A 27860-nucleotide genomic window follows, 5' to 3' on the forward strand; every position below is an offset into this window, starting at 1 on the left:
AATTTCAGTGCTTAAACACCATCTTTCCTCTCGCTATTTTCTGCCTGACAGCCCCCTCTTCTGGGAAGCAGATGCTGTGCTGGCTGAACGGTGCTCCCTGCTCAGCTCCCATCAGTGCTGAGCAGCAGCAGGACAAGGGCAGAGCCTCCCACGGTGACTTTAGGCAGAGGGGCATCAGGCAGTCTCTTCTGAGCTATTTTCTGCAGGTACTTTTGGAGGAGGTTGGAGATTTCTGTGTCACCGACTGCTGGTCAGTCACAGCACCCAGTTATGGGGTATCCACAAGGGGATGGGAGCAGCTCCCGGCACTGGCATTGGAGAAATTTAGCTAAAACTTCCCTAATTGCTGTTTGCCTGCCAGGCTGAAGAAGGCATCAGCTGCCAGCACAGAGAAATCTTCTAGTCACATGAATCCCATTGATGGTTTCAAGCATCCTCTTCTGCATCCTTGTTTTTTTAAAGCTTTTCCTTGCTGAGTGTCAGACCTGCTGATGCCAGGGGCTAACTCTGCTAATGCTCCCCAAAGAGCATCTGTGCTCCTGCAGCTGACAGAGCCAAATCCTGATTCGGGATGCAGAAAGGTTGGGATCAGACCTCAGATTCTGTTACCAGAGTCTGACAAGTAGGGCAGGCAGGTAAAAAAGGTACAGAGGTAAAAAAGTATCCTGGGCTGCATCAAAGGCAGGGCAAGGAGGGGGATTCTTGCCCTATACTCTGCTCTTGTGAGACCCCACCTGCAGGGCTGTGTCCAACTCTGGGGGTCCCAACATGGGAAGGAGCAGCTGGAGTGAGTCCAGAGGAGACCACAAAGATACTCTGAGGGCTGGAGCCTCTTTACTATGGAGAAAAGCTGAAAGAGCTGGGGGTGTTCATCTGAAGAAAAGGCTCTGGGGAGACCTAAGAGCCCCTTCCAGTGCCTAAAGGGGCTCCAGGAGAGCTGGAGAGGGACTGGGGACAAGAGCCTCGAGTGATAGGACAAGAGGGAATAGCAGAGAGTGCAGGTTTAGATGATGTGTTAGGAAGAAATTCTTCCCTGTGAGGGTGGGGAGGCCCTGGCACAGGGTGCCCAGAGAAGCTGTGGCTGCCCCTGGATCCCTGAAGTGTCCAAGGCCAGGCTGGACAGGGTTTGGAGCAGCGTGGGATAATGGAAGGTGTCCCAGCCCATGGCAGAAGGTTGGAACTGCATGATTTTCAATATCCCTTCACACCCCAACCATCCCAGGATTCCTGTTTTCTAACTCATCTTTAAAAGAGTGTTTAAACCCAAGCAAAAACTTGGAGAACACTTCCCAACCCTCCAAAGGGAAGGTTTCTAGCCCAGGGATTTCTCAGAGGGATGAGAGCCTGCAAGACAAGGTGTGAGGCCTCTCCTACCTGACCCAGGCCAGGAGGGTTTAAGGCTCCCCCAAACCAAAGTCCTCCAACAGCACAGGGCTTGGAATTTCTCCAGTGCCCAGGGAAGTGAAAGGGTACCTGGCTCTTCTCCCACCTGCTCAGGGCAGTCTCTGGTCCCAGCCCTCACTGCCAGAAAACCCTGAATGAAAAAACCCTGCCAGCTCTTTGCTGCTCACTCCCTCAGCCAAGGAACCTGACCGTGTCCAGCAGGAACAAGAACTGGGATGGATTTTCCACCCCTGCTCTGCTCTCCCGTGCAGAAATGCTCCCAATTCTGCAGAAATACAGGTCTTAAACACCTGCAGCCAAAAAAAGAGTACTGAACCCATCTCCTGAGGTGGCTGCTTGAGCCACAGTGGAGAAAAGGACTGGCATTGTGATCACAAACACAGCCCATGCAACTGGGACCATCTTCCACCAGAGTCCAGGATGATCCAAACCCAGATGAAAGCCTGTGCATGGACCTGTAACACCACAGCCCTAACAGGAGGGCAAAGATGAGAGAAAAAAGGGGCATTTCTGAAGAAAGCACAAGGCTGCAGGAACACAGAGAAGCAGGCATATACAATGGTGGTTTTATTTGTAACACCTTCAGGGCGGGCTGCAATTATTTCAGTTTTTAAAGTTAAATCTGGTCAGCAATTGAGGAAAAGAAAAAACCCCAAACAGTCCCTGTGTGCACAAACAATGCAGCTTTGAATAATACACGGTAAGTTTATTTCATATTAACATGAACAGTAAAAAGTGGACATTTTGACAGGATTTTACTTCAGGTCCTTTTCTTTATTCCTCTATTGTGTCCTTTTTGCCAGTCTCTTGTCCCTCAAATTGTGGATACTTTGCCTCAACATCAGCCCAGGTGAGATAACCGTTGGCCAGGTCTCGGATGATGCCAGGAAGTTCAGAGATCTGCAGGAAAAGCCACAAAGACATAAGAAACACAAAGTCAACAAAATCAAGCTGGATAGTTGGGGATGTGGGCAATTTTTACATCAGCAATAGAACAGGTACAAGATATCTACTGGAAGATCATTTTTGGGAAGAAAAGCATTAATTAGAATGCCTTAGATCAATCTGTACTCTCCTATTAGGGTGATCCAGAAGGGAAATGTTCAACCAAAACAAGGTAATGTGCTGGTTTGGGAAGGAAAAAAAAACCCCACACATATCCAAAAGATGCTGTAAAAGTCAGAATTCAGCTAGGCCTTACCTACTGTAAGACCAGCACAGAAAAAGCTGCAAGTTGCCTTTCCTTTGCTCCTCACAGCACAGTGTCATGGGGCAAAGGATCAGCCAGCAGGCTGAAAATTTGCAGAAAATTAAGGAGAGCAAAGTGTCATCTCTGCTGGTCAGCAGTGAGAGGTCACCCAGGTGACAGTGAGACAGAAGGGTGCCCTGAGGAACTGGCACTGCCTGTTACAGCCAGCCAAACCCCAGCCAGCTCAGCAGCTCCAGGCACTTGCAGGTGCCTTTGTGGAGCTACAACTCAGGTTCATGGGTGAACGCCGTCTCCTCCTGTGCCTGGGGTGAAGGCCAGGGAGAAAAGAGCATCAGGGAGAAAAGAAAAACCTGAAAACCCTCCAAGACTGCAGATCCACAGCTCTGAGCAGATAGAGCCCCACCACAGGGAGGTTTTTGCTATTCCAATCTGCACTATGACCACACTGGCAGAGTGTGCTCAGGGCACACACAGCTTTGGGGCAGTGATTCATCAGCTCCCCTGGTGCTGCACAGGCAACAGCAGCTGCAAGGCAAATCCCAATGCTCTGCCTTTTGGTGCCTGTGGATTACAAGGAGCCCAGCCTTTGAAAGCCACACACAACACAGTCAATGCTTTAACTCAGCAGCCTTCACTTGGAAAGAGCCACTCTGAAGAGCAGTGCAATCAGCACAAGGCATGGCTTTCAGGTAAGATCAACACCTCTACATGCAAGAAAAACAAAAAGCTTCTGCTCATTTTATCAGCTGGGACACCATCTTCTGTTTGACCAGTGTCTGTTCCTAGAGATTTCTCACAACAGCTAAATTGCTACAGAGCTGGAGGGTGCACCCACAAGGATTAGTGCCAGATCAGTGCTGCATTGCACCCTCATCACCAATTGGATGTTTCCACATAAGAAAAGAGTTTCCGTTTTACCCCAGGATTTTAAGAGAGAAGAACCAGAAACTTCTGTGTTTCCCTCATTGTGGCTGGCCCAGTGCCAGCACAGAGGCACCTGTTGGATCTTTGAAATGTACCTGGAGACCTGTAGCTGTTTCTACTGGGAAGCTTGCCAAAAGACTCTTCCAAATCATTACATACTTAAAAAAGAGCAGAGTCACTCAAGGCATTTTTGGTGTATCTTAGCTGGTACTAGAGTATTCCCTGCACTGTGCACGGCTTTTTGTAATTTTGTTTGGTGTTATTTTCTTCCTTAATTAAAACCTTTTTGCCTTTTCAAAACACACCCAATCCTGCAGTGCGGACTCGATATTTTCTGAGCTTGAGAAGAGCTCGTTCTTCTCAAGGGAAACTTTTCAACAGTTTTTCTGTCTCCCAAAATATCCTTGTGTAAACAATATTCCTTTCCCATAACAACAGGTGTTGTTTGCTATTTCTGTTACTCAGCCAATGGGAGAGGTGTCAATCCTATGGACCAATAACATGCCTTCTTAGCACACCGTGTTTTAAAAGGGCTGAATGAATTGTAAATAAACCTTCTGATTTCTCCTGCCTTCTGACTGGAGTCAAGCATCTTCATTGCGACACTGCAGTCTCGCTAATTATTCACAAACCCTTTCTGGGAGGCTGCTGACCACCCTCAGAGCGTGCTGAACCCTTGTGGGGCTGAATACATGCTGGCCTTATACAGAATTCAAGAGAACCCATCGGAGGCAGAGGGAGCAGGCGGGCTCACCTCGGCGCGGATCTGGCGCATGGAGTCGCGGTCGCGCAGCGTGGCCGTGTGCGGGGTGCGGTTCACCGTGTCAAAGTCGATGGTGATGCCGAAGGCCACGCCGATCTCGTCGGTGCGCGCGTAGCGCCGGCCGATGGAGCCCGCGGCGTCGTCCACCTTGTGGGAGATCCCGTTCCTGGTCAGTGCTTCGGCTGCAGGGAACAGAGCAGGGATCACACACAGCCCCGGTGCAGGCACCGCGGCACCTCAGAGCCCCAGTCTGACTCTGACAGGACACCCCATGTTCCATTATCTGTAGGACTGTTGGAACCCTGGAAAATGGCCCTATAACCCTCAAGCCTCAAGCAAGCACTACATTTCACCTGAGGCCGTGGAAAAGGCTTCCAAAACTGAGTGCTAGCACTGGGATTATGGGTGTGGAGTTTGAATAGAATTGTGTGATATCACAGGGTGGAAAACTTAAGAGTTTAAGGTTTTAGTATATAGCAATATATGTGAAGCAATATGAGTGATTTAGGGTGTAGGCTAAGTTCTTCTTTCACCTTCTTCTTCATGGGTTTGGGTGGTAGCTTGTAATTAGGTGAAAAGGTCCACATTGCAGACCATAGGTGGTTAGTTATTAGGTTAAAAGCAAAAATTATGTAGGGGTCATCTCATTATTGGATAATTAGTGCTTAAAAAAACTTAGAAAGAGGTAGAGACAGAGCCATTTTCTACCTTGGTGGCCAGAACTCACAACTTGTGAGACTGTGCTACAGATAAGAATTAAGAAACAACTGAGTCCAAACACAAACACTGCGTCTCCCAAGCATTTAATCCCAGCTCTAAAAGAAAAGAAGATAAAAACCCAACTTTTTATAGGGCCACAGGGTGAAATCCACCCTGCTCTCTCAGCACTCCACATTACACCACAACTCTCAGCCCAGACGCAACATCACCAAGTTTTCCCCGTGTCATCAGTGCCATGACTGCTTTAACTCCAAACCCCAGGTTCAGTGTGCAGGGCACATCCAGGGCAGGGAGAGAAAGTCCCAGGCAGAACTGGTGCTGACCCCTGTTCCTACCCTTCATCTGTCCAGTTTATGGTCCCTATCTTTCTCCACAATGCCCACTAGCAGTGGGCAGTCTGACAGAATGGTTGCAGGCTCAGCAGCTCTGGGACAGACTCAGTAAGTTAGGTGGCCAATAAAAGCAAAGCAAACTTTAATAACAAAACAAAACTCTCCACTGCTCCAGCTTCTCCTAAGCAGTGGGAAAGATTTAATTTTGACACAGAAGAAAAAAAAGCCATGTCTTTTGCACTCCAAACCAACACAGGGATGGTCATGGTGGTTGGTTTTTTGGGTATAGCTGAAGAGTTTGATGGATACCCAAAGCTTGTGGATACTAAGCTGGTTCAGGTCAACTCTCCCTGTACACTTGGAGAGCCACAAGATCCCAATGCTATTTTGAGAGACCTCTCTGCCCAGTGCACAGTCCCATCAGACCCAAAGTGCTTAACACACTTACACAATTCCTTGACAAAAGGCATGAATTCCTGATTCTGGCTCAGAGGAAGAACGGAGCACTTGAACGGTGCTACAACAGCTGGGAAGCTGAAGTACTGTGGAAAAAAGGAAAAGCACAAGTAAATACAAGTTTAATGGTTAGATCAGACTCTTGGGAGGTGAGAATAAGCTCTGACTGAGGCTGGAGGCAGGGTGAGTGTTCTGGGGGAGTCTCTGCCCTACTCTAAGACATCAACAGTGACATCTCACACCACTGGAGCAGGACTGGTTTTCTTCAGCCTCCATTCCCCCTTATGTCCAACAGCTAAATGTTACCTCCCACCAGAATAGGTCTATTAGAGCCCTCCTAAAAAAATTTAACTTCATCTGAATTACAGAAAAATTAAGGGTGGAAGTGTCTTTCCAGGAGATTCAGTGTTATGCACAGTCTAACCCAAATTTCCTGTTTGAAACTCCACACGCATGGAGCATATGCAGCAAAAAGGTTTTTATAACCCTTCACAGACACCCTCAGAAAATAAAAATGTGCCAGAAGTGAGGGAAAAATAATAAAATCTTTCCTGGCAATCAGTAAGGTATAAAAGGGACACAAGCAATGCATGTGAGATGTACCACAATATAAAGCAGCCCAGGCTACATAGAAAGTAAATGGGTACTAGAAGAAAGGCAAATTCAGTATTTTATACTTCAGGAGCAGTTTGAGATTAAAAGTTAACTGTGTCCTATCTCTGGGCTCCTGAGCCTTGTTGCCCCAGTCATAAATGTACCACATCCTGTGGCACCCAGAGACACGAAGAAGCACTTTTATTATATTTTATTTCTTTTTTTATGAACACAGTCCAGGAGCCAGGAACAACAAGCAGGAAGCAGCACCAAGTTTCCAGCCAGCTTCTCATGGGCCACCAGCAATGGCACAGAGCACCACACCTGGGCACTGGCTGGAGGAATGTATGTAACAAACACTTCCCTCTGGCCCCTGCTACAGCAAAGCTTCAGGCCAAGGTTTTAGGGGTGTCCAGAACCAGAGAAGGCTGAATTTCCCAGGAGACTGAGCAAACAGTTAGGCCATCGTCTATCCTGCTGCACAGAAGTATGATTCCAGGAAAAGCAGCAGAAAGAAAGGAAATTAAACACTGAAGATATGCATTTCCCTGAGCAATGGAACACTGCCAAGTGTGGATCCAGAAGGAGGAATTTCTCACCTCCTTGCCAGTAATCCAGCGAGAGCCTCATGTATACATGGCTCTCATGTAAAAATGACATGTACTCTGGCAAGAACAGCAATTCCACACCCCACCTGGGCTTTCCCATCTCTACTGGGCACTGTGCAGTGTTATTTTAGCCCTTTCCCTGGGTGTCAGGGGGAGGCAGGTGCCTGCAGCTGGCCCAGCCTGGGGGGCACTCACCGTTCTCTGCTCGTCCCCTTCCCGGATGCGGAATGTGTGCTCAAACACTGTGTACATGATCCTTCCGATGCCAAACGAGGGCTCAATGACATTTGGGACGATTTCTTCCACTGGAACACAAAATTAACACACGTCACCATTAAAAACGTGTTTAGACACAAGAAATAAAACGTGGCTGCTGGTGCTTTCTGCTCAGAAGTGCTGGTTATGTGTAGATGAGTACATGGAAATAAAAGATTAAACATTTCTGCTCTGAATACAAATACCTGAAATAGAGATTCATACTTAGCTCATGTATAGGATATATTTAGGCTGTAGAAAACAACTCAGGGCCCTTTCTCTGGCTTCTTTGAGGAACTAAATCCATGCATTTTGGAAAGTTTCCCTCTAGCCCCATTTTCTGTATCAGGACAAAAGCTCTGTGGAGGTGCAGTCACTGACTTTCTGAAAGCCTTCTTACTCCTAAATTTCAAGGAAATTACATTTGGCATTCTTCCTGTGCTGTGTTACAATATTAACAGGACAATGCTACCAATAAAGTTCATACTGGAGGTGTATCCTGAGGATGATCAAACAACAAAGGATCAAATTTACCATGTAATGTTTTCTGAAACCTCTTCACAGTAACCATGTCCTTTGTTAATAGAAAAGTTTTCCCTTCAGTTTCAACAGTGAATTCCCTGCAAAAGAAAAAGAAGTCATTTAAAAGCTACAGCAATAAACAAGTTTTATTTCCTTAGTTGTGTCACTTGATTGACTCAGAGTGGGATGATAGAAGCCAGGGAAAACCCCAGAGACAAAAGAAACACGTACCATACCCATTAAAAGAAATTTGCATTAATAATAGAATCACTACATGTACATTAAAAGCAACCGTTTTCAGAATCACAGTGAACTTAGCTGTGGTTAACAGCCTGAAGTAAAGTCAATTGGGAAATTCTCAGGATGAAGCCTAAGCACACACCAAAGAGAAAAAAGGGAGGCACACAAAGCAAGCATTGGACTATCAATAAACCAGGGACATTGCTTGTAAATCATCTATTGAACCATTTCAGGGAGATTCTGGATGGACTAAGTTTCTTCTCTGCAATAATTTCTCTGCCCATTTTGAGTGCTACTGGTTTTTTCTACACTTTCGCATTCATAGAGATGCAAAAGAAATAAACTTTAGCTCAGGGGAAGAAAGAAAGATGTAAATGTTACCATTCTGTAATGTATTCATTGATTCTACCTCGTACCATTTCAAGCAGGAAATTAAGTTAATTTTTTTTGTTACTGCACCATTAGCTTTCTCCCAACACAGACAGCTGTTGGCCTGCTTCAGCCAAATCTGACAACTGTAAAGACTTCTCATATTTTTAGTTCCTGCATGTGCTGTTAGGAAGGCAGGTCAAAGAAAATCATTCAAGTTCCTGCCACAGTAAATCAAATGCTGTAACAGGTCCTTAAGAAGCTCACTAAACACTGGAGGATATTCAGGCAAGTTTTGCTTCTCATTTAACTATTTTGTTCCATCAGTCACAGAATTATTTTATTAATTTTAAAGTTTTAAGTCAGTCCTGGTCCACTCTCAAACCAGAGTGGGAAAGCTGGTAAACAATTCCCATTTCATTGAACTGTTCCTCTTCTGGGATGATTCTACTAAAGCCAGCAGCTCATTCCCACATAGACAAAAAAATATTTATGTGCATACACCCAGGGCTATATTGATGGGTGACCAGCAATGCCTGGTGAGAGGGACAGCACTCAAACATCTCAGATGACCCACACAGCCTGCTCTCACAAGGAAACTGGTTTCAGGTGGCTCAGATAAATGCAGCAGCCCTTTGGAGCCCACATCAGGGTGTCAGAGGAAGGCACCACACACACAGAGCCAGCTCACCCTTTCTCGTTGAGCAGCTGCTCCATCTCGCTGATGTAGCACTCGTCACACATGGAAAGGTATTCCATCACCACCTTGGCATCCTTCTTGTAAGCTTTGCCAATGGCTCCCTTATTTGCCTCAAACTGAACAATGTTGACTGTTCTGTACAAGGCAGTTAAGGAGCTTGTGAGGACAGAAAGCAGGGCCTGGTTCCTTCATTATGTCAAAGTTAATTGCTACACAACACAAAGACATCTTCTCCACTACTGGATGAAGGAACTTCCCTCCAAGAGAGGAAAGGAGTAACAAATGCTCAATTCTTTCCAGGTCACTTCCCAAAGTCATGCTGGCCTGTAGTTGTAGGTTTTCCCCGTTAAACATACAGATGTAACTTGAAACAGAGCTGTGCAGACCTCCAAGACATCTCCCTGTCCAATCCCTTCCCATTTGAGGAGAAGCTGCTTTATTCTGAAAGGATATAGGTTCTTTGAGATGCTTTTCAGCTATGAGAGGAACTTTGGTGGCGCGGGCATGGCAGGAAAGGTCATAGCAGGAACGATCAGCACAGCCAACGATCTCAATCCAACCCTGAAAAAACAAAACTGGAAGCTTTCACCAACTCACTTTTTTGTCCACTTAACCATCAAATATGTTTATTCACCCTTAAGCCCTTCCTGCTCCCATGACTGTTTTTTCTACATAATTAGCTCTGTTACAATAAGCAGCCCTCCCTCACCAGTTGCTCCCTCATTTGAATGATTCCATTTGTTTCCAGAGGAAACGATCAGTCATCTACCCAGTGCCTGTGTTCAGGGCCAGCTTTTCCACATGGCTTGGCAGAGCACAGCCCTGTGCCAACAGCCCAGGCTCGGGCCAGAGCACACAGTCCTATCACTCACATGCCACAGGCACACAAGGCATCATGTCCCCAGGGCTCTACGTGGCCATGGGACACACAGCAGGGAATCACCCACACTGGAATGGCCAAAAGCCTGGCTTAGGAGCTGCTACAACACAGATCACATGGAAGGGAAGCTCTTAGTTCAATATCTCAGCATATATGGCAAGGAGGAATCTCAGAACACCATTCACACTGCATTGGTGAAGCAGCAAATGCAACCTCCCTCTGGATTTCCTAACAGACTCCTTGTCATGTAAGACAAGGCTCAGCAGCTGCTTCCCACTCACTGTCACATCAGTGTGAGATGTACAGGCAGCCAGATGTTGTATGGCTTTCCAAGTTGGAGTCATATAACAGGGTGTCAGTAAACAGAAAAAATCCCTGTGTTTGACAGTTGTGGTGTTTCAGGGTATTTTGGATGATTTTTACAGAAATTAAGCTATTAGGGTGTTACAGATACTTCTCAGGAAACACAGAATACAGGCTTATGTGGTTGTTCAACCCATAGAAGAGAAAGCTCTTCCAGTGCCTAAAGGGGCTCCAAGAGCCAGAGAGGGATTTTGGACAAGGACATGGAGTGACAGCACAAGGGGAAATGGCTTTAAACTGAAAGATGGCAAGTTTAGATTAGACATTAATTCCCTGTGAGGGTGGTGAGGCCCTGGCACAGGTTACCGGTGTGTCCCTGCCCATGGGAAGTGGGTTGTATCTTTAAAATCCCTTAACTCACCCCAATTGTATGCAGTAAATTTATAGAATGGATTTTAAGCTACTCAGACCATTTTCCTTCTCACAACTGAGTGCTGCCAGCTGATACAAACATTTTTGGTCAGAGTTAAGTAACAAACCAAAACATTGTGTCCAGCTCCAAAGGTGTTCCTTTCAAGCCCCTGGGATTGCTGTGCTCACTCCTGTTGAGCTTCTGGACACCCTGCTCTGTGAGCATTGTCCTAATCATCATGACAAGGCTTGCAAAGTTGAATAATCTTATTTACATGGTGTGGTCCACACAATGTTCCGTTTAGGCTGTGAACTTGTGGAAGCCAGCTATGGACATTCAGAGGAAGCCAATCCTTCAGTCATTTCTCCAGGTCTTTTCTATATGAAGACAAATCACTCATCTGAGCTGCAGGAGGTTTGGTTTTTTTCTAATTTTAAGTTTGGTAGAATTTTACTGGCTGCTATTCCTCTAATGTGCTGTAACAAAACATCACTAGTGATCAGTCTAAACCCAACCAACAATACAGGAGGGAAAAAAAGGCATTCAACAAGGCTTGAATGAAAAAGCTCTTAATGACTCAGCAGGAAGATGATAACAAATCCTTGAGGAATTTTTCTTCCAGCACCAGCTGTCTGAACTGGCAGGAGTGAACTCATTTCTCACAGCATGGAAGAGGGAAAGGAAGAGCAAGCATTCAAGCAGGAAGCAATCTGCCCTAGAATAACACCTCCAGCAAAACAAATCCTTCCCCACTGCTGCTACAGAGGTTACAGTCTTTGGAAAGAATCAGGACCCAGTTTCCTTTAACTCCAGATGAAATTTGACCAGTGAAGTGTCCCCAGGCTACTTCAGGCTCCAGCAAAGCAGCCTGGACCTACCAAAGCAGCATGAACAGTTCATAAACTTTGTGCAGGGAGCTGACCTGCCCCTTGGTCCTGGATTCAGAATATTTCAACTGCACTGTGTGTGCTCAGACCAACATGGAGCCGGACAGACGCATCAGACTCATAGCCTTAACTTCAAAAAGCCAGATATAAACCAGATCTGACAGGGTCTCCCCTTGCTGTTTCCAATTTGCCCACTCACATAGGAGGTTTTGGACTCTGCATCCCAGCAGTCACAGGCATAATGAGCCATCTCATTCTCCATGTGCTGTCGGAAGCGCAGCTTCTCCGGAGACACGCCGACCTTTGTGAGGAAGAGGTAGATTCTGCCGATGAAGTAACCCAGAACTGAGTTATTGATCACACCCTGCAGGGAGGAAAAGCAAGAAGAAAACACTCATATGAATTCCTGAGGAAGCAAAGTCATTGTTCAACTTCTGCAGGCGACTTGACATGTTACAGAGAGAACCTGTGTTTAAGTTCTGTCTCCCCTGAAGCTGTTATATCTCTTTAAGCTCACCTCGTGCCACTGGTACCATCTCCATCTGACCACAACAGTGAGTTACTGTCACTCCAGGACTCATCACCCACTGGCTCTGAGGATCACCTACTTGTAAATACCCCACTGTATGCAGCAGTGCAGTCACTGACATTACAACAGCTGCACCCTACAGTTCACAGCTGCAATACAACAGAGGGATGGTGTTCTTTTTGTCTTTTTTCAGCTCTTGTTTTTGGGATTTTTTTGCTTTGTTTATATTTTTTAAAGGCAGCGTTTTGGTGTTTTTTCAGGGTTTTTTTTTCATTTGGGGGTTGGAGGAAATGGGGTGGAGGAGGTTGGTAAATCAACCCATTCATAATGAGATGAATCAGGTAGTGATTCATCTAATTATGCAAGTCACGTACTCATGGGGGTCAGCAGCTGAATATGAGATTCCCAGATACTGCTTGTATTAATATTCCTTACTGTCCCTCTTCACTAGCTAAGTGTGGAGTTCAGCTTCCAACCCCTATCCCAGCACCACCTGCACTTTTCTGGTAGCAAGGGCCAGGCCTAGATCTCAGTCTCACTGATTCACTGAAGAGAATCTACTCACATATCTGGGAGCAAACCCCAGCTGGCACCAACACAACACAAACTTTGTGCAAGCCCAGTGCAGAGAGCTGATCCACACCCTCAGTCCCAGATTCAGAACATTTCAACTGCACTACCTGTGTTCAGACCAACAAGGGACTGGACAGAGACATCACTCAGAGGCCTAATTTTAAAAAGGCAGTTTGTAACTTAGCCTTGAGAGCAATATTGTAAGGAGCAGGCTGGGGGCAGCTGCAGGAGGAGCGTTACCTGCTGGACGGCGTCTCCCAGCCGCATGACGTGCGCCGACTGCCCGCTGACCTGCGCCTTGGCCGAGTACAGGAGGATGTTGAGATCTGCCACGTTCTGAAACTTGGGGTGGTTCTTCTCGCTGGGGTCCACAAAGTGCTCAATTTCTGCCATGGTGAATTCCCTAGTGCAAACAAACAAACACACATTAAGTATTTTATGCACTAGACCCTAATAAGCCATTGTGCTTCAGCCTCTGACAGCAAGCCAGTCATTTAAAATCATATGCAGACCCAGCCAAGACAATGGGCAGACTGGAACATGAACCAGTCTTATCACTGGATTTAGTTTTATCTTCAAATTCCTAACAAAACTTTCTACAAATCCATCTAGAGCTCTCCAGGCCGTGGTTAACACCACTGTGAATCAGAGCAGAGAACACCACCTTTGGAAGTATTTCCAGAAGTTCTCTGGAGTTTTTCCCCACTGCTGTGATGCCCATACTAAAACCAGCTGTTCCTTACAGGGTCTGCTGATTAAATCAGTGGCTTTAACTCCTGTCAGAGGTGCCAAAAATAACCAGGTGAGGTGGTAATTTCCTGAAGATAATGATACTGCTGCACACAGCAATGGCATGAATTCTGTTTTAAGAACTTGTCTTTAATATATCTTTACTCAGAGATTGATTCTGAGCCTTCTTGCTTGAAATCATTTTCCACTGAATTAGCTCATTATCAAGAACCTTTAAAAAAGCTCTAGGTAATCATTAACTGTAAATCACAGCCATCAGGGTGTAATTTGCTGTGATTGCATAATAACAGTCTCCAATAAATGTGCCACAAGCATATCATTTATATCTGACTGAAAATTATTTCAAAGAGAGAAGTTCTCATTTCCAGATGAGCAAAACAGAACAGGAGGACTGAGGAAATTCCTGAGTTCCCTCTGTGCTAAGGATGTCACGGCTTCTCAGTGATACTTTATGGCACCACAAAATAATCAACTACCAATTTTACAACATGTACAGCCTGTGCATGGAGCACTTGTTCCAAATTATATGGAAGAGATTTTCAATTAGGATAGATCAGTTTAAATACAGATATTTATCCCTAGTGAAAGGCAATAATCACTTTTATCCAAAGATAGAACTGAAAGTAATTTCCAGTAACCCTGAGCTTTCCAGCTTGACTGATCTTGTGACACAAACACTGGTCCTGAGTCAGGTTATCTCCCAACTTCCTCTCTGGAGCAAGCTGTAGAACTGCAGAATCTGCAGGACTGAGACAAGGAAATATTGCTGCAATGTCAATCACATTTTGATTTCAGTTTCAAAGCAAACTGCATGGACATAATTAAACAAGCAAAGTCCTGTAGAGAACACAGCCAGCTTTGACATGATTCTTTTAGACTATGATGGAAGCCAAACTCTGTCAGTGAAACTGAGTTTTATCTCTAATACAACAACTATTCCAGAGATTCTACTTCTCACAAGCCAATCTTAGAATTCTGTACTTAAAATCCAAACTGTGAGTTCATCTGTAAAGCCTGACACTCACCAGGCACATAATCAGGATTCCTCTGGGAGAAAGCACTAAGTGAAACAATCCTGCACAAACCCTGGAAGAAAAGGAAGATGCTCCCTGCTCCCAGGCACCCTTCTGCTGGAAGAGGAAGTTGGCAGTACCTCACTCTGATAAGGCCGGAGCGGGGTGAGATTTCGTTCCTGAAGGAATTTCCAATCTGGGCAGCAGCAAAAGGCAATTTGCCTTGGTTAAACTCCAGCAGACGTTTGAAGTTGAGGAATATTCCCTGGGCAGTTTCTGGCCTCAGATAGCTGAAAGGAGATGGGGGAGAGGAAAAATCAGGAAGATTTAAGGGTGGGGAAAGCAAGGAGAAAGCCACAGTTGCACAAAACTTACAGGTGAAAGTTTTTCTCTCGATACTTTTAATTCCAGACCAAAAAAAAAATTAAATAAATGAAAAAAAAAAAAAAGTTAAGCAATAGACTGAAGGGGAAAAAACTTTACCTCCTTCCTCAAGGTGTCTTGAAGTAGGTTTTTTACAGCCATGAAGTCACTGACAATTGGAGACCAGCATTAACTGGCTTTATGAAAACTACTCCAACCAGCAAGGGCACAGCTGAGATCTGTATTTTGGGTGCTTTAAGCATTTTCATGATTCTCCAACAGCCCCTTGTTTCTCCTGCCTTTCCCCAAGCCTCCAGGGAATGCTAACCTGCCACAGGAGGCTGGGACTGAGAGGCAGAGGAAGGCTACTCCAGAGATTTCATTTTTATTCCAAATGATCTCTAGAGCAAGGAGAGTGTGAGCAGAATGAAATCAGCACCTACCCAGGCATGTTTCCTCCAGGCCCAATGGAGGTCTTGAACATCAGATTGAAAGAAACAGGGGGGGATAGGTCATTCCCAGTGACAGGGGACTTCACATTGTAGTTCACAAAGAGATCTGCAAGCTCTTGCTGGCCATAATTGTCCAACTAATAGCAAAACACAACAGAATTATTTTAATCACTAGACAAGATAACAGGAATGAATGTCCTCTTTATCTTTTACTGAGTGTGATCCACAGCTCTGAATCATCTGCCGAAAATATTCCCTTCTAACCTGAATTTTCAAGCAAGCTACAGTTTGAACCAGTGACAGAAGAATACACTTTGCACATTTGCAAACCCATTTTAGTAATAGGTCCAGGATTTAGTCATACCACAGGAAGTCTGAGCTTAAGTGTGGGTGCAAAGCAGAAGAAAAGTCATTGGGACTGCACCACCACCCACCAGAACAGATTCTTTTGAACAGACTCAGCTAAAACATGGGGAGGATGGTGTTGGGAGCAAAAAAAAAATACAGCAATGAGAGAGAAGCAAGCTAAAATTTCTTCAGGGCTTTGTTTGCATTCATTTCTTTCTTCTGCTGCTTGAAACACAATATTCAAGCTGTGCATTAGATGTCCTTTCAGAGCTGTTCTGCATTTCTAGTTGTCATGATCTTTCATATATCAGGAAAAAATATCCAAAGATAAGACATAAAAATACTCTATTAGTAGAGATATTTCCCTAAAGGATGGTCAAAGTTTAAGGTTGTAGTGTGGAAAACCTAATGACAGCTGCTCAGTGATGCAAAACACTGACAAAAATGTTTCTCTTTCTGGAAGGAAACATTCATTGAATGCATGGCTTTGGAAGCATTTATCCTAGAAGTCATGAGAACATTAAAAGAAAAACAAAAAAATAAAGGCAAATGTTTGCACAGTTGTTCAGGAATGTCAGCCTGAGCACCAATTATTCTCATGGTAAACACAGGAAAAAATCTTTGCGGGGTGCCAGAGACAGAGGAACAAATCTCCAGTGCTTCAAAGCCGAGACAATTTCAGAACAAAGTAAATCAGTGCTGAGCTGACTCAAAAAAATACCCTGACATAATTTGTGATCCATCTCTGTTCCTTTGTATGACAACCCCACAGAAGGGATTGACAAATGTAAAAGCTTTTTGCCAGGGTATGAAGTGAAACAGAGCAGACCAACTCCAAGACTGAGCTTCAGCCCTAACAACCCAACACTCAAGAAATTCATTAATATAAGAGGAGTAACTCTCCAAAATAGTGAGGGAGATGTGATTCACCAGCAAGCTCAGAGTATTTATTAACCATTAAATTTTCAGTATTTGAGAGGATCTCTGGGGTAAAGACTTCTGAACATCTTCAGGAAGAGAAAACAGCCACTGCCCCTGGATTCTATCACACACTCCTCTCCCTGAAGAACCCACCTGTGTTAGGACATTTTCCATTTCTGCCTTTTTCTCTGCTGTGCACTTCTTGTCAGACATCAGTTTCTGCAGGTGAGCTGTAAGAAAAGTTGGTCATGAGTTCATGTTGCAACTCCATCACTAACCCCAGCTCAGGAAGATCCTCCAGCATGAGTTCAGTCATGTCCACAACTTGTCCTGACAGTGTCCACCAGGGTAATTCCAGTCCTGTCCTCAGGGCAGTGGTGACCTACAGTTCACTGTACTGGTGTGCCACAGGGAAAACAACACACTCTTATCTAGTTCCTTTCCCGTATTTTTTTTCTAAACCCAAGTAATGGCTTTGTAGTCCTTTTCTTCCTTTCTATTACACAGCCTAGAAATTAAATGGCTGATCCCAAGCAGCAAGGCTGGCTTTATTCAGAGGCAGGTCCAGAGCTGGTACAGCGGGGCTGGACTGCATTCCACGTTACAGCACAACATCCTCCCTGACACACAAAGGCACAAGGTGATGCCAAGACTTCCCCACTCCTGTTTGAAAACAGCAAATTGAGCTTTTAGTCAGTAACAGCTCAGTTTGGCAGGAACAGCAGGTGGCTGTTCACAGGGAGGGGCTGCAGAACACAGGGACACGCTTGTTGATGAGGCTGCTCAGCAAAAGAGGCAAAGGTTGGAAGGGCTTCTTTTGAAGTTGTTGGATTTTTTTACAAAAAAACCTCTTAATGAATATCATGAAAACTGCTTTGATGCCAATATAGATCGTCCTGCATACTTGAATTTCAAGAAAAAGGCTCAAACACCAGAGAGCACAACTCACTTAAGCAGAGTGGAACAATCCTTTCATTCACAGTGGAGTTGTACATGAGAAAGTTTTCAAACAGGCTTCTTATTTCTGAGATTCCTTCGTGTGACCTTCTTGGTTTGTTTTTCCAAACAAATTTTAATAACCAGGAAGAACTGTGAGGATTTTGCAAATCAAAGAAATGCCTGAGGTCTATTTCTAAGGGACACATAAAAGTCATCCACTGCCATGTAATTGACCTCTCATCGGAAAAACATACTCTGACCACTCACAGCAATAAATTGTTTCTCAGTATTTAAAAAAGCAACTGAAATTCAAGAAAACTAAGACCAGAATGCAGTGGAGTACAGGAATTTTGTTATATAGGGAATCCTTGGTTTAGACAACACAGTAATCTTTCATAGCCTGATGACACTGGATTTTACAATAAGGGACACAATTGTGTTTTCACCAGGGATCCTGAACTTCATTTAAGACACTAAAAGAACCTATGGCATTTTTGGTAAGGTATGATTAATTAGCTGTAAACACAAGTATGAACCAGCAGGCTTTCCTTGAAAAAGATTCTCTTTTCCAGTGCTTGTACCACTGCAAGAAATCCCCAGGCCCACCTGGCTTGGAACAAACTCAAACCTTTTAAGAGATGATCGGCACGAAAACATTCCCCGTTTTTCACATCTTTCACCATGAAGTCAGCAAACTTGTCTACATGGCCAGAAGTCCTGGAAGAGATGACACAAAACAAGGATTGTGACAGCTGCCACCAGACAGCCCCAGGTCTGTGTGATCCCAGTGGACAGACCTTTATCAAAGTGAAATCCTTCAAAAACTGCAGGCTCACTCCTGTTTCAGATTACAGTCACGTTAAGCAGCATCACCCCTCAGAAAATATGATCTGTGGGATGTTTCAATACATCTGAATCCTAAAATGTGTCACAAAGATGACACTTACTGCCTTCAGGAACTGCATCATGATCAAAACTAGACATAGCTGCAGTACTGAGGAGTAACCAGTAATTCAGGTGAAGATATTCCCAGCATTTTATAACTCAGCTGCATGAACACTTCCGCCCTTTTTCTTGTCTTCTTAAATCTTTTAGAAAAAGAAATAATGACGATTTCTTACCCAATGGGACTGCTAGGAGGCTTTGAACTCTCAAACATGAGTGTCACTGCTTTTCCTGACTTAGAACAACAGCTTCTCACAATGACCTGTACACTGGCACCTAATTATGGTAAGAAATTGGGTAACCCAGACTCAAGATCGCTGTGGGTAATTTTACAGAACACTGTAAAAAGCACCTACGACCAGAGATTACATGCTGCAGGTAAAAAAAAAAAAAAAAGAAAAAAAAAAAAAAAAAGAAAAAAAAAAAGAAAAAAAAAAAAAAAAAAAAAAAAGACCCATATTTACTTTAGAACTGGCTCAGGTGTGAGCATGGTGCAGTCAATCTCCAGGATCTGCTCTTCCTGAATGAAGTGATGTCTCCATGCTTGGATGATGTTGTTCTTCAAAGCACACCCAACAGGCCCAAAGTCATACAGACCACTAACTCCTGCCAAGAGGAGAAGGTAAAAAAGAAGTGTGAGATTGTACAAAGCTGCACTGTTTGGAGGAGATGTTTTCCCTTCTCAGCATTTCCATCAGTTGGTCTCACTTTATGAGCATGAAGCACAGTTCAGCTGCAGAGCACTGAGGGATCGGGTAGTGACAGAATCTAAAACTGATAAACTCCTGCAACCATTGACTCTAAAAACCACATTCTCTCCACCAATGGATTCTGCTTTGTGGAAAGTTTTGTGGGAGCAATCTATGTGAAGGAGGAATCTGAATACGGAAGTGATCATGCACGAGCTGAAGCAGTGTTATTGTCAGTAATAAATAACACATATCTGCAAATCACCAGTGCAGCTGCAAAGATTAAAAAAAAAAAGCCAGTAAAACAACTCAGAGTGTTTAATTTAGTACCTTGGGTGAAAGAGCAAGTAACCATAGAGGCACTGTGCTGCCTCCTGAGATGCTCATATCAGCCATCTGAAGAGGTTTAACAGCCACATTTATTCACCTGTGCCATAAAGGTCATTGGCAAAGTTCACTCAGGGAACAGGTTCTAAAGTTCACAGAGGGTTTGAGCATTATTGGTCCCCCTGTGGGCCATTCACTTAAGAGCTGGACTCCATGATCCTTGTGGGTCCCTTCCAGCTCAGAATATTCTGTGATTAATTTGCCAAGAGAAGCTCAGGTAGAGAGGAATGGTTATAAATAAGCTGATGATCTCCTTAAGCCCCAAACACCCTCCTCTCAGCAAAGAAACCATCTTCTACCAATGTAATGCTCAGGACATGCATCCTGAAGTCAAATCATTTCCATTCAGAGAGCACAAGACAAAAATTGAGCCCCATCAACCCAAACACTTCAGGAAGGGGGAATTTTTGAAAGGCTGACAGACTCAAGCAGAAAAGTTAAAGCAAACTTAAAAAAAACAAACTTGTACGCCAAATTAATATAACATTGCTAGAGTACAGCACTTCACCCAGTTAGAAAGACCAGATCATTTGCCTAAAGGGATTAAAATGTCCATTTCTTCAAAGCCATACCTCCATAAATAGAAAAGGCTTGGTCATAGAAAAACCTCCTTTTGAGAGTGTCTTCCATCTTAACTCTGTCCACGATGTCATCTTTGGGCTGTAAGGCCAGCTCCTGTAAGTCGGGCAAAACAAAACCAGTTAATTGCTCCTGATTCTGGCAGGAGGAGAAATCCTCTTCAATCACCAGTGCAAAGACCACTTTGAAGAAAAGGTATCCTGTCAACATCCTCATTTTCCAAAGAGGAATCTTTCCACTGAGATTCAAGTGCTCAATTATGAACATCCTGATCTGAATGCAGCATTTCAAACACTTGAGGTGGACTCGTGACCTAACTTTCCCTGAGTGTGTTATCCTCAGCTTTCTTCACAATCACTGCAAAAAAATGCCAATTTCCAAAGCAATTCTGACCATCTTCCCTCTCCTGACTATGAAAAGGGCTTCAAGTGACCATCTCAGACTGCACACATCTAACTCTTGGCATATATAAACCTTTCAGGTTTATGTATGTGTTCCTCATATGGAAGTATTTTGACTATGAAGATTACAAGCACCATCATCCTCACGCTCGGCCAAAGGGATGATTTTAGGTATTTGTGCAAGGAAAATCTATTTGTAAAATTTAGTTCTGCACTCAGAAAACTTGGGAGTGCCTTAATGCCCTGACAAGATACTGCTAAAATGTTTAAGAGCAGACTCACTATTTTATCTGAAAACCTCTGATTTTTACAATCTAATCCATTAGTGAGGTCAACAGATTTCAAAGATTTCCTTCAAGAAGGCTGTTTTGATAATTAAGGCAGAGTTAAGTTCAATAAAGTCATATCCTCCTCAGTGTCTCAGACTATCATTTTGAAAAACCTTTGGGTAACAAGAAGTACTGTGTGTCCATTTATTTCAAACTTCCCTTCTTCTATCATCTATAATGACAAATAAACATAGTCTAATTTGAAAAGCACTGTACTCTGTGTACTCAACTGCTCCACCCCACTCAAAGCTTCAAATTCAGAGCTGCTCTGACATCTTCAAGTAGAAACCATAGGGCTTGAAAACCACCACTGCTGCCTTCCCCAAAAGGTGGAAGGGACTGTGATCCTTGCTGGGAACAGCATCAGGAGAGAAACACTCCCAGTACTGGAGTGCTGCACTCCCAAGGGCAGATGCTGCGTTTGCAAGGTCACCCTTGCACTGGCAGCCCACACAAATTGTGTAAGTGCTCAGAAACCTCCCCACTGCATCCTACAGGCACCTTCCAGCACTGAGGTGGGGCTCCCTGGGATACCAGGACTCCAAACCTGCCTGGTGACATCCACAGGGACACCAGGACTCCAAACCTGCCTAGGGACATCCACAGGGACTCTAGGACTCCTCACCTGCCTAGGGACATCCACAGGGACACCAGGACTCCAAACCTGACTGGTGACATCCACAAGGACTCCAGAACTCCAAATCTGACTGGTGACATCCACAGGGAGTCCAGGACTCCTCACCTGCCTGCTGACATCCCCCCAGGCTTCTGAGGGTTGGTACCCAAAACTGGGAGAACATCCAGACAGGGTTTCCTCCAGCATGACCTAGTGATCAATGCAGGTTTTGTGCAATGGTTTTCAAAGCTCAGTCCCTATGCTGAATACCCAGTAAAAAATGACATTTTCTTGGGTTCAATGCATGTAAACAGGCAGCCACAAGGCCAGAGCTGGCAGAGAGCAGCACCTGTTCATTCCATGTGACTCTGCAGGACAAACAGGGTCAATGGTTTTCAGTTCAGGTGAACTCACATTCTCACAGGCAGGCAGCTGTAAGAAGTGCTGTAACTGTATTTGCTCATTAATTCATTTATTTTTAAGAGTACCACCCAGGCACAACTACAATGATGTTTACATGAAATAGAAATTAGAAAGAACCTGGGTGAACGTGCACAACTGACTGTTTTTAAGCTTCAAAAGTTTCTTTTTGTTGCTTAAGTCCGGGAAGGGGAGGGAAGCTCACAGGATAAGAAAGTGTATTTTACTTCTTTCTTGATCTAAAGACAACAAGCTTCAAGTTCCATCATTTAATTTGCACAAAGACTTTTCAGAACATGGCTACACTTAAAGAAAGGGACACAATTTCACCTCTAAGGCTGACAAGAACTACAGGTTCCTTGAAACATCTACAAAAATTTTGTTACTGTAGCAAAATGGATGGTTTCTAAATAAACACATTCTATGACAGGGAATTTCAGTGCAGAAAGAATCTGAAAATTCACCACAGTGCTCTCACTCTGCACACAAAAAAATCTATATAGCAAAGATTAAAGAATATACACTCAATTTCACCTTTGATTACTGGGCAACCTGAACTCACATGTATTTGTTTCTACACTGATTTAATACTAACAGAAAATAGTGAAACAGGTAAAGAATGGAATTTCCAGTAGCTGGAAACCTGTAAAACTACTTCAGATGTGATTCAGTCTAGGACTGTTTAGACCAAACCTGTAACAAAGAATTAAGAAGAGATTTCAAGGCTTTTCAGACAAAACTGTGGAGCTCAGAATTTAATTTCCAGACTCACCTTTGCTTCTAGAACCCTCTTCCGAGCTTTGAGCTCTGCTACAGCTCTGTCTATGTCCACCTGGGGAGCTTTCTCTTCCTTCAGCTTCCTCACCAGCTCTCCCTAGGGGAAAAAGAACATTATAGATTCATTCTTTGCCACAGATGAGACCTCTCCTTCTTCCATCCTCCCTGGCAACCCCAAAGGAGGTTTTTGTCCAGCCTGCACACAGGTCTCCAGAGGCTGAAAGTGAGAAACAACTTTTAAGATTTAGCAGAGTAGACTCCATTAGGGAAATTCGCCCACCCCACACAACTGTTCAATCACAGACCTGCTATTCAACCTCCCTGTGGAATTATATTCCTCTATGTGCATCACATTCCCACAAATTCCTGGTTTCTGTCTTTGAGGATGCACTAAGTGGATTCTCAGATGGTGAACACAGGCTTTGTCACTCCTTCTCCTTCTACAAGTCTTCTCTCCCTTCCATCCTTTCCCTTTTCTTCAAAGCTTATGGCCATTTCAGGCTTCTTTTCCTCTGTTCTACCTGAACAAAACTGGCCAGTAAGGACATAAATCTTCATCAGAAAGTCTCACAGAAGACAGATATTTGCAGCCCAATGTCTAAGCAATGAAAATGCTGCATTCTGAGTAAAAATTGTTATTATTTTTAAAACTTGTTCAGTAACTTTGAGATAGAATAAAATCAACAATAAAAAATAAAAATAACCTTAAAAAATCCCAAAAACCCAAAGCCTAAATATTTCAGAGCAGCAAAAGCCTGCAGTGGCCTTACAGGAGGTCTTGACCTGAGTCCACAAAGGTCTCTCTGCCCTGTGGGGATGATTCTCCCCTTTCAGCCCAGGGAAGTGCTCAATCCCCACACACCCAAAAGGGTTCTTTTATCAACATGATCCTCAGCTGTCAAGCCCAGCTTGCTCCTGGAGATAAGCTAAATAAAAGTCTTCCTTTGAGTCCACTCTTCTTCACCAACACCAAGATCTAGCTTGAATTACTGAGAAGGACAAAGGTGCTGGAGGAAAAAGCACAGAGATGTCAAAGCCACTCCAACTGGGATGTTCTAAAAATGGGATGCTCCAAGTTCAGCATTTTTGTTGCACCTTGTATATCTTGAGGAAAAAAGGGGGGAAAAAAAGGGAAAAAAGAAGGAAAAAGCCCCCACAATCCACAGAGATTACACTTCCACAACATCAACTTTTTTTCCCTAAATTCTGAACTTTCCTGACATAAACATTACAGGTAACTGAGAAAGTAAAGGGAAGAGAATACACAGATGGCAATTCTGTAATCAGATTAGAAAAGATAAAAGTGCTCCAGAGACTGAGGGGTTCAAAGGCTCATTTTATTAATAAAAGGAAGTTTCCAAGGACTGCATCGAAACACACACTAGGAGAAGAAGGAAAAATAGGAATCCTGTCAGGATTAACCCCATCAGCTACACGAACAGAAGAAATCTGCTGTTTCCTTTCTGTTAACTACTTCAACCAAAACGTGAAAGTTTCACTCTGGGGCTGAGGACTGCAACTGCCATTCCTGGGTAACGTGGCAGAGGGAGGGATCTCATCTGGTGTTTTTTTCTTTTAAAGTAGCAAGTCCAAATTGCCTTTGTTGAGCCAGGGGGGTCGGCAGTGGAAAAACATCAAGGCAGCAGCAAAGCAGCTCCTGCTGACTCAACAGAGCCCTCACCCTGCTCTGAGCATCCAAAAGCAGCACACAGCAACTCTTTGTCTTGACCTATAAGTAAGAGTGCTCAGACATACGCAAGGAGAAGGGAAAAAAAAAAAAAAAAAAAAAAAAAAAGAAGAAAAAACCAAACACAACTGAGGCAAATAATTACGCCTGCTGACAGGACTCAATCTAATTAAAGCCCCGATCTCGAGCCCTGCCCAAGAGGAGGAGTGCACAGCAGCACTCGATGTGGCAAATTTTGCTGCAGCTTTGTCCCACAGACCAGCAAAGCAGGGAGGGATCCACCCCTGGATCACGGCAGCTTATTGCATCAGGCACTGCTGCAGGAAGATAGGCTGCTCCCTCTCCATAGGCTCAGTCCCTTAGGTTTAATTAAACCACTTTCTCCTGGAGCTGCCAGACACAGACTCCTGCATCCAGAGGCATCAAGCACCCCGATCTTTGTTATCCCCTCCCTTTCCTCCTGTGGGAATTACTGGGAATTACTACAGCCAGTTGTACAACACAATATGTGTGGCCCCAGCTGGACAATATTTTTTTCCCTTGGTGCCCCACATCCCTGTTTCAATCTCTGAAAAGGAGGGGTGCCTTGGTACTCGAATGACAGCACCCAGGATTTTAAACTAAATAAACTGGCTGGTTCTAGAGATCATCACTTTATTTACAAGCAGCTCTCCTGCCAAGGCATTATGCTGTACAGTGATTCATAATAAAAACTCACTGAAGTGCTGGCATAATTAGAGGGCCATAAATCCACTCATTTAATGGGGAAACACACGCACAAATCTGTGAATACGAGGGACACAGGCATAGCTGGGTGTGCAGCTAAGGTGAAAAATATGGATTCAGCCACTTAAAGGAGGCACATGGGGGACACACAGGCAGGTGGTGAGGAGAGGGAAAGGAACTCCACAAGATCCATTACCGTACACAGCCGGAGTGCCAGGATTTATTTAGGAAACGAAAAGAGAACCAAATCCTTCTCAGGTAATAAGAATGATAGAGGTAAAAGGAGGGAGACGGGAAGAGAACGCGATGCAGCCCCAGCTAAAAGGACACATCACCCACCTAGACTAATCACAATGATGAAATGGAAAATAGGCAAAGGAATCACCATCCCTTACTGCATCAGGCAAATATGCAACTCCGAGGGACGTCATTCACCTCCGAAACGCGGCACAAACTCGGCTCTAAGGGGACATCACCGCGTGACCCCAAAGGGACGAGGGAACCTTCTGGGGGGGCTGTTTAACACGGGAGACACGAGGAGGGGCCCTAAGGCAGGGCACGGGGAGCGCCAGCCCGGGAGGGGACACCCAGGTAAGGCTGACGCACAGATCCAGCAGCTCCAGACGGCGAAGAGCCATAAGGGAGAAACCCACACGCGCTACCCTCCCGCACCGCCTGTGCCCCAAGCGCCACCCCACACCCGCGGGCCGGCGCCGGGCTGGGAACACCCATTGGGGACACCCGGGGGGCCCCTCCAGGCCGCGCCGTGCCCGCAGCCGGAGCCGCCGCAGCGCCCGCGGGGATGCGCCAAGACCCCTCCGCAGGGCGGGCAAACCCAGCGGGAGAGCCCAGGACACCTCCCACAGCCCGCCCGACCCCCGCGGCGACACCCCCGAGCCCCTCCGGCGGGGCCGCGGGGCCGGGGCGCGTTTACCTGCTGCCGCACCGCGCTGCGGAGCGGCGCCAGCAGCGCCTCGGCCTGAGGGCCGTCCATGGCGGGGGGGGCGGCGGAGCGGAGCGGGCGGGCGAGGCGGCGCAGCAGGGCGGGCAGGACGCTACGGGGAAGCGGCATGAGGAGGAGGGAGGAGGGGAAGAGGGAGGAGGAGCGGGAGGAGCGGCGCCCGCCTCTCGCATGATGAAATCGCGGGCCGGGGTAAAGCGGGGCGCGGGTGAGGCGCGGCACTTTCCGCACTGGCGCCCGCAGATTCGGCACGCGGGGTCGCGGGGCGCGGCGAGGGCGCGCGCGGCCGGCAGGGGGAGCGCGCGGGGCACGCGCGGGGCCGGGCACGCGCAGGCGCGGCGAGGCCGGTGCGCGCTCCCGCGGCCTCCCCGTGAGGGGGAGCGCTGCGCCCCCGCGCGGCTGGAGCGGGGAAAGGCGGCGGCAGCTGTCACCCCTCACTGCCTGTGGGGACACAGGGGACACAGCCCCAAAGTGCGGCTGTCCCCAGGGTAGGGGGACACCCCTGGGCAGCCTCTCCGGCCCGCACAAGAGTTTGGGTATGATGGGAAGTGCTACACCCTCCCAAGTTGTGTGCGGGGCAGGGTGAGGCCTGCCCCGCTCCCACGGGTGACACATGTCACCCCCAAAGTGTGGCTGTCCTTGGGGTTGGGGGCTGTCCCTGAGCACACCCCACAGCAGACTTTGTGTGCGGTAAGAGTACTGCACCTCCCGTGGGGTGTATGGGGTAGGGTGGTCCTTGCTCCCCCTCAGGTGGTAAATGACACCCCTAGAAATGTCGCTGTCCCCGTGTGGGGAACACCCCATTGTCCCTGAGCATCCCCAGCCCCACAGCAGGGCTCATCTCGTGTCCCCCTGTAGTGTGTGTGAGGCAGGGTGGTTCCTGTCCCCACCCAGGTGACTGTCACCCCCAAAAGTGTGGCTCTCCTTGGGCTTGGGGACACCCCTCTGTCGCTGACCATCCCCGCGGCCTCACACCAGGACTGTGCACAGCCACCGCCAGTGTCCCCTTGTCCCAGAGCCACATCCCAGCGCGTGTCCCCAGCCTTGGGGCAGGGACTGGCCGGGGTAAAGATGGATGGATGGATGGATGGATGGATGGATGGATGGATGGATGGATGGATGGATGGATGGATGGATGGATGGATGGATGGATGGATGGATGGATGGATGGATGGCGGGGGACTGAGGGCGGGATGTTGTTTTTTCGATCAGCTGCGGGACTTGAGCTCCAAAGGCTTTGTAGCTTTTGGGCTCGGTGCTGTTTTGCTTTGCGCTGATCCAGGGCCGTCCCTCGCTGCCCCCGGGGCTGTGCACGGTGGGTTTAGGGCCGCGGGCAGGAGGCCAAGCCCCGCTTTCCCCAGTGCGGGGGGTCTTCCCTGGGAGCCAAGCCAAGCCCACGTCGGGCAGAGGAGCCGTGACAAACACGGTGCCACTTCCCATCCCCGGGAGTTAAACCCTCCCTGGAAGAGAATCCCAACACCGGATTACATAAAACATAAATTTAAGGCAAATTTAAAATTAAAATAAAATAAAATAAACCAAAAAAACATTTCCCACACACGTTTTCCCCACTGCCTTCCTCCTCCTCACCCTCTCCCCTTCTCCCCCTCCCACTCCCGGAGCCGGGAGCATCGGCACTGATGCAATGTTGGCGTAATTGGACTATTCAGGCTGCTATTTTGTACCTGTCTGTTTGTTTGAGAGACAGCCTCAACCTCCTAATGAACGTGTCTGAATATTTATCTGCCGCTCCTGAATGGTGCATTTGTGTTTCAAATGCTTAACTGTTATTTTTATTTAGCTGCAAATTGCTGTTTTTATTTCCCTGGCATACCTGCTTGGAAATTGCTCTAGCATGAGGTTAATGCCGAGCTGT

General features: G+C 46.0%; 1 protein-coding gene and 1 long non-coding RNA gene across 2 annotated transcripts in view; both read right to left on the reverse strand.

The window, feature by feature from the left end:
- The window catches only part of LOC310907600, a 544908-nt gene that overhangs the window by 286714 nt on the left and 230334 nt on the right, over positions 1 to 27860 (reverse strand). The window lies entirely within an intron of this gene.
- GARS1 (glycyl-tRNA synthetase 1) lies at positions 1951 to 26095 on the reverse strand (the record flags this gene model as incomplete). The annotated part of the gene is made up of 17 exons (XM_083859407.1): positions 1951 to 2304; positions 4293 to 4483; positions 5802 to 5895; positions 7207 to 7316; positions 7801 to 7886; positions 9089 to 9233; positions 9550 to 9658; positions 11779 to 11943; positions 12922 to 13084; positions 14585 to 14734; positions 15251 to 15396; positions 16682 to 16758; positions 18096 to 18184; positions 18877 to 19018; positions 20061 to 20163; positions 22606 to 22707; positions 25958 to 26095. 17 exons carry the CDS (start codon positions 26093 to 26095, stop codon positions 2179 to 2181), a joined length of 2136 nt encoding a protein of 711 aa, XP_083715533.1. The 3' UTR covers positions 1951 to 2178.

This window comes from Zosterops lateralis (assembly GCF_965231275.1).
Source record: "Zosterops lateralis genome assembly, chromosome: 1".
Lineage (NCBI taxonomy): Eukaryota > Metazoa > Chordata > Aves > Passeriformes > Zosteropidae > Zosterops > Zosterops lateralis.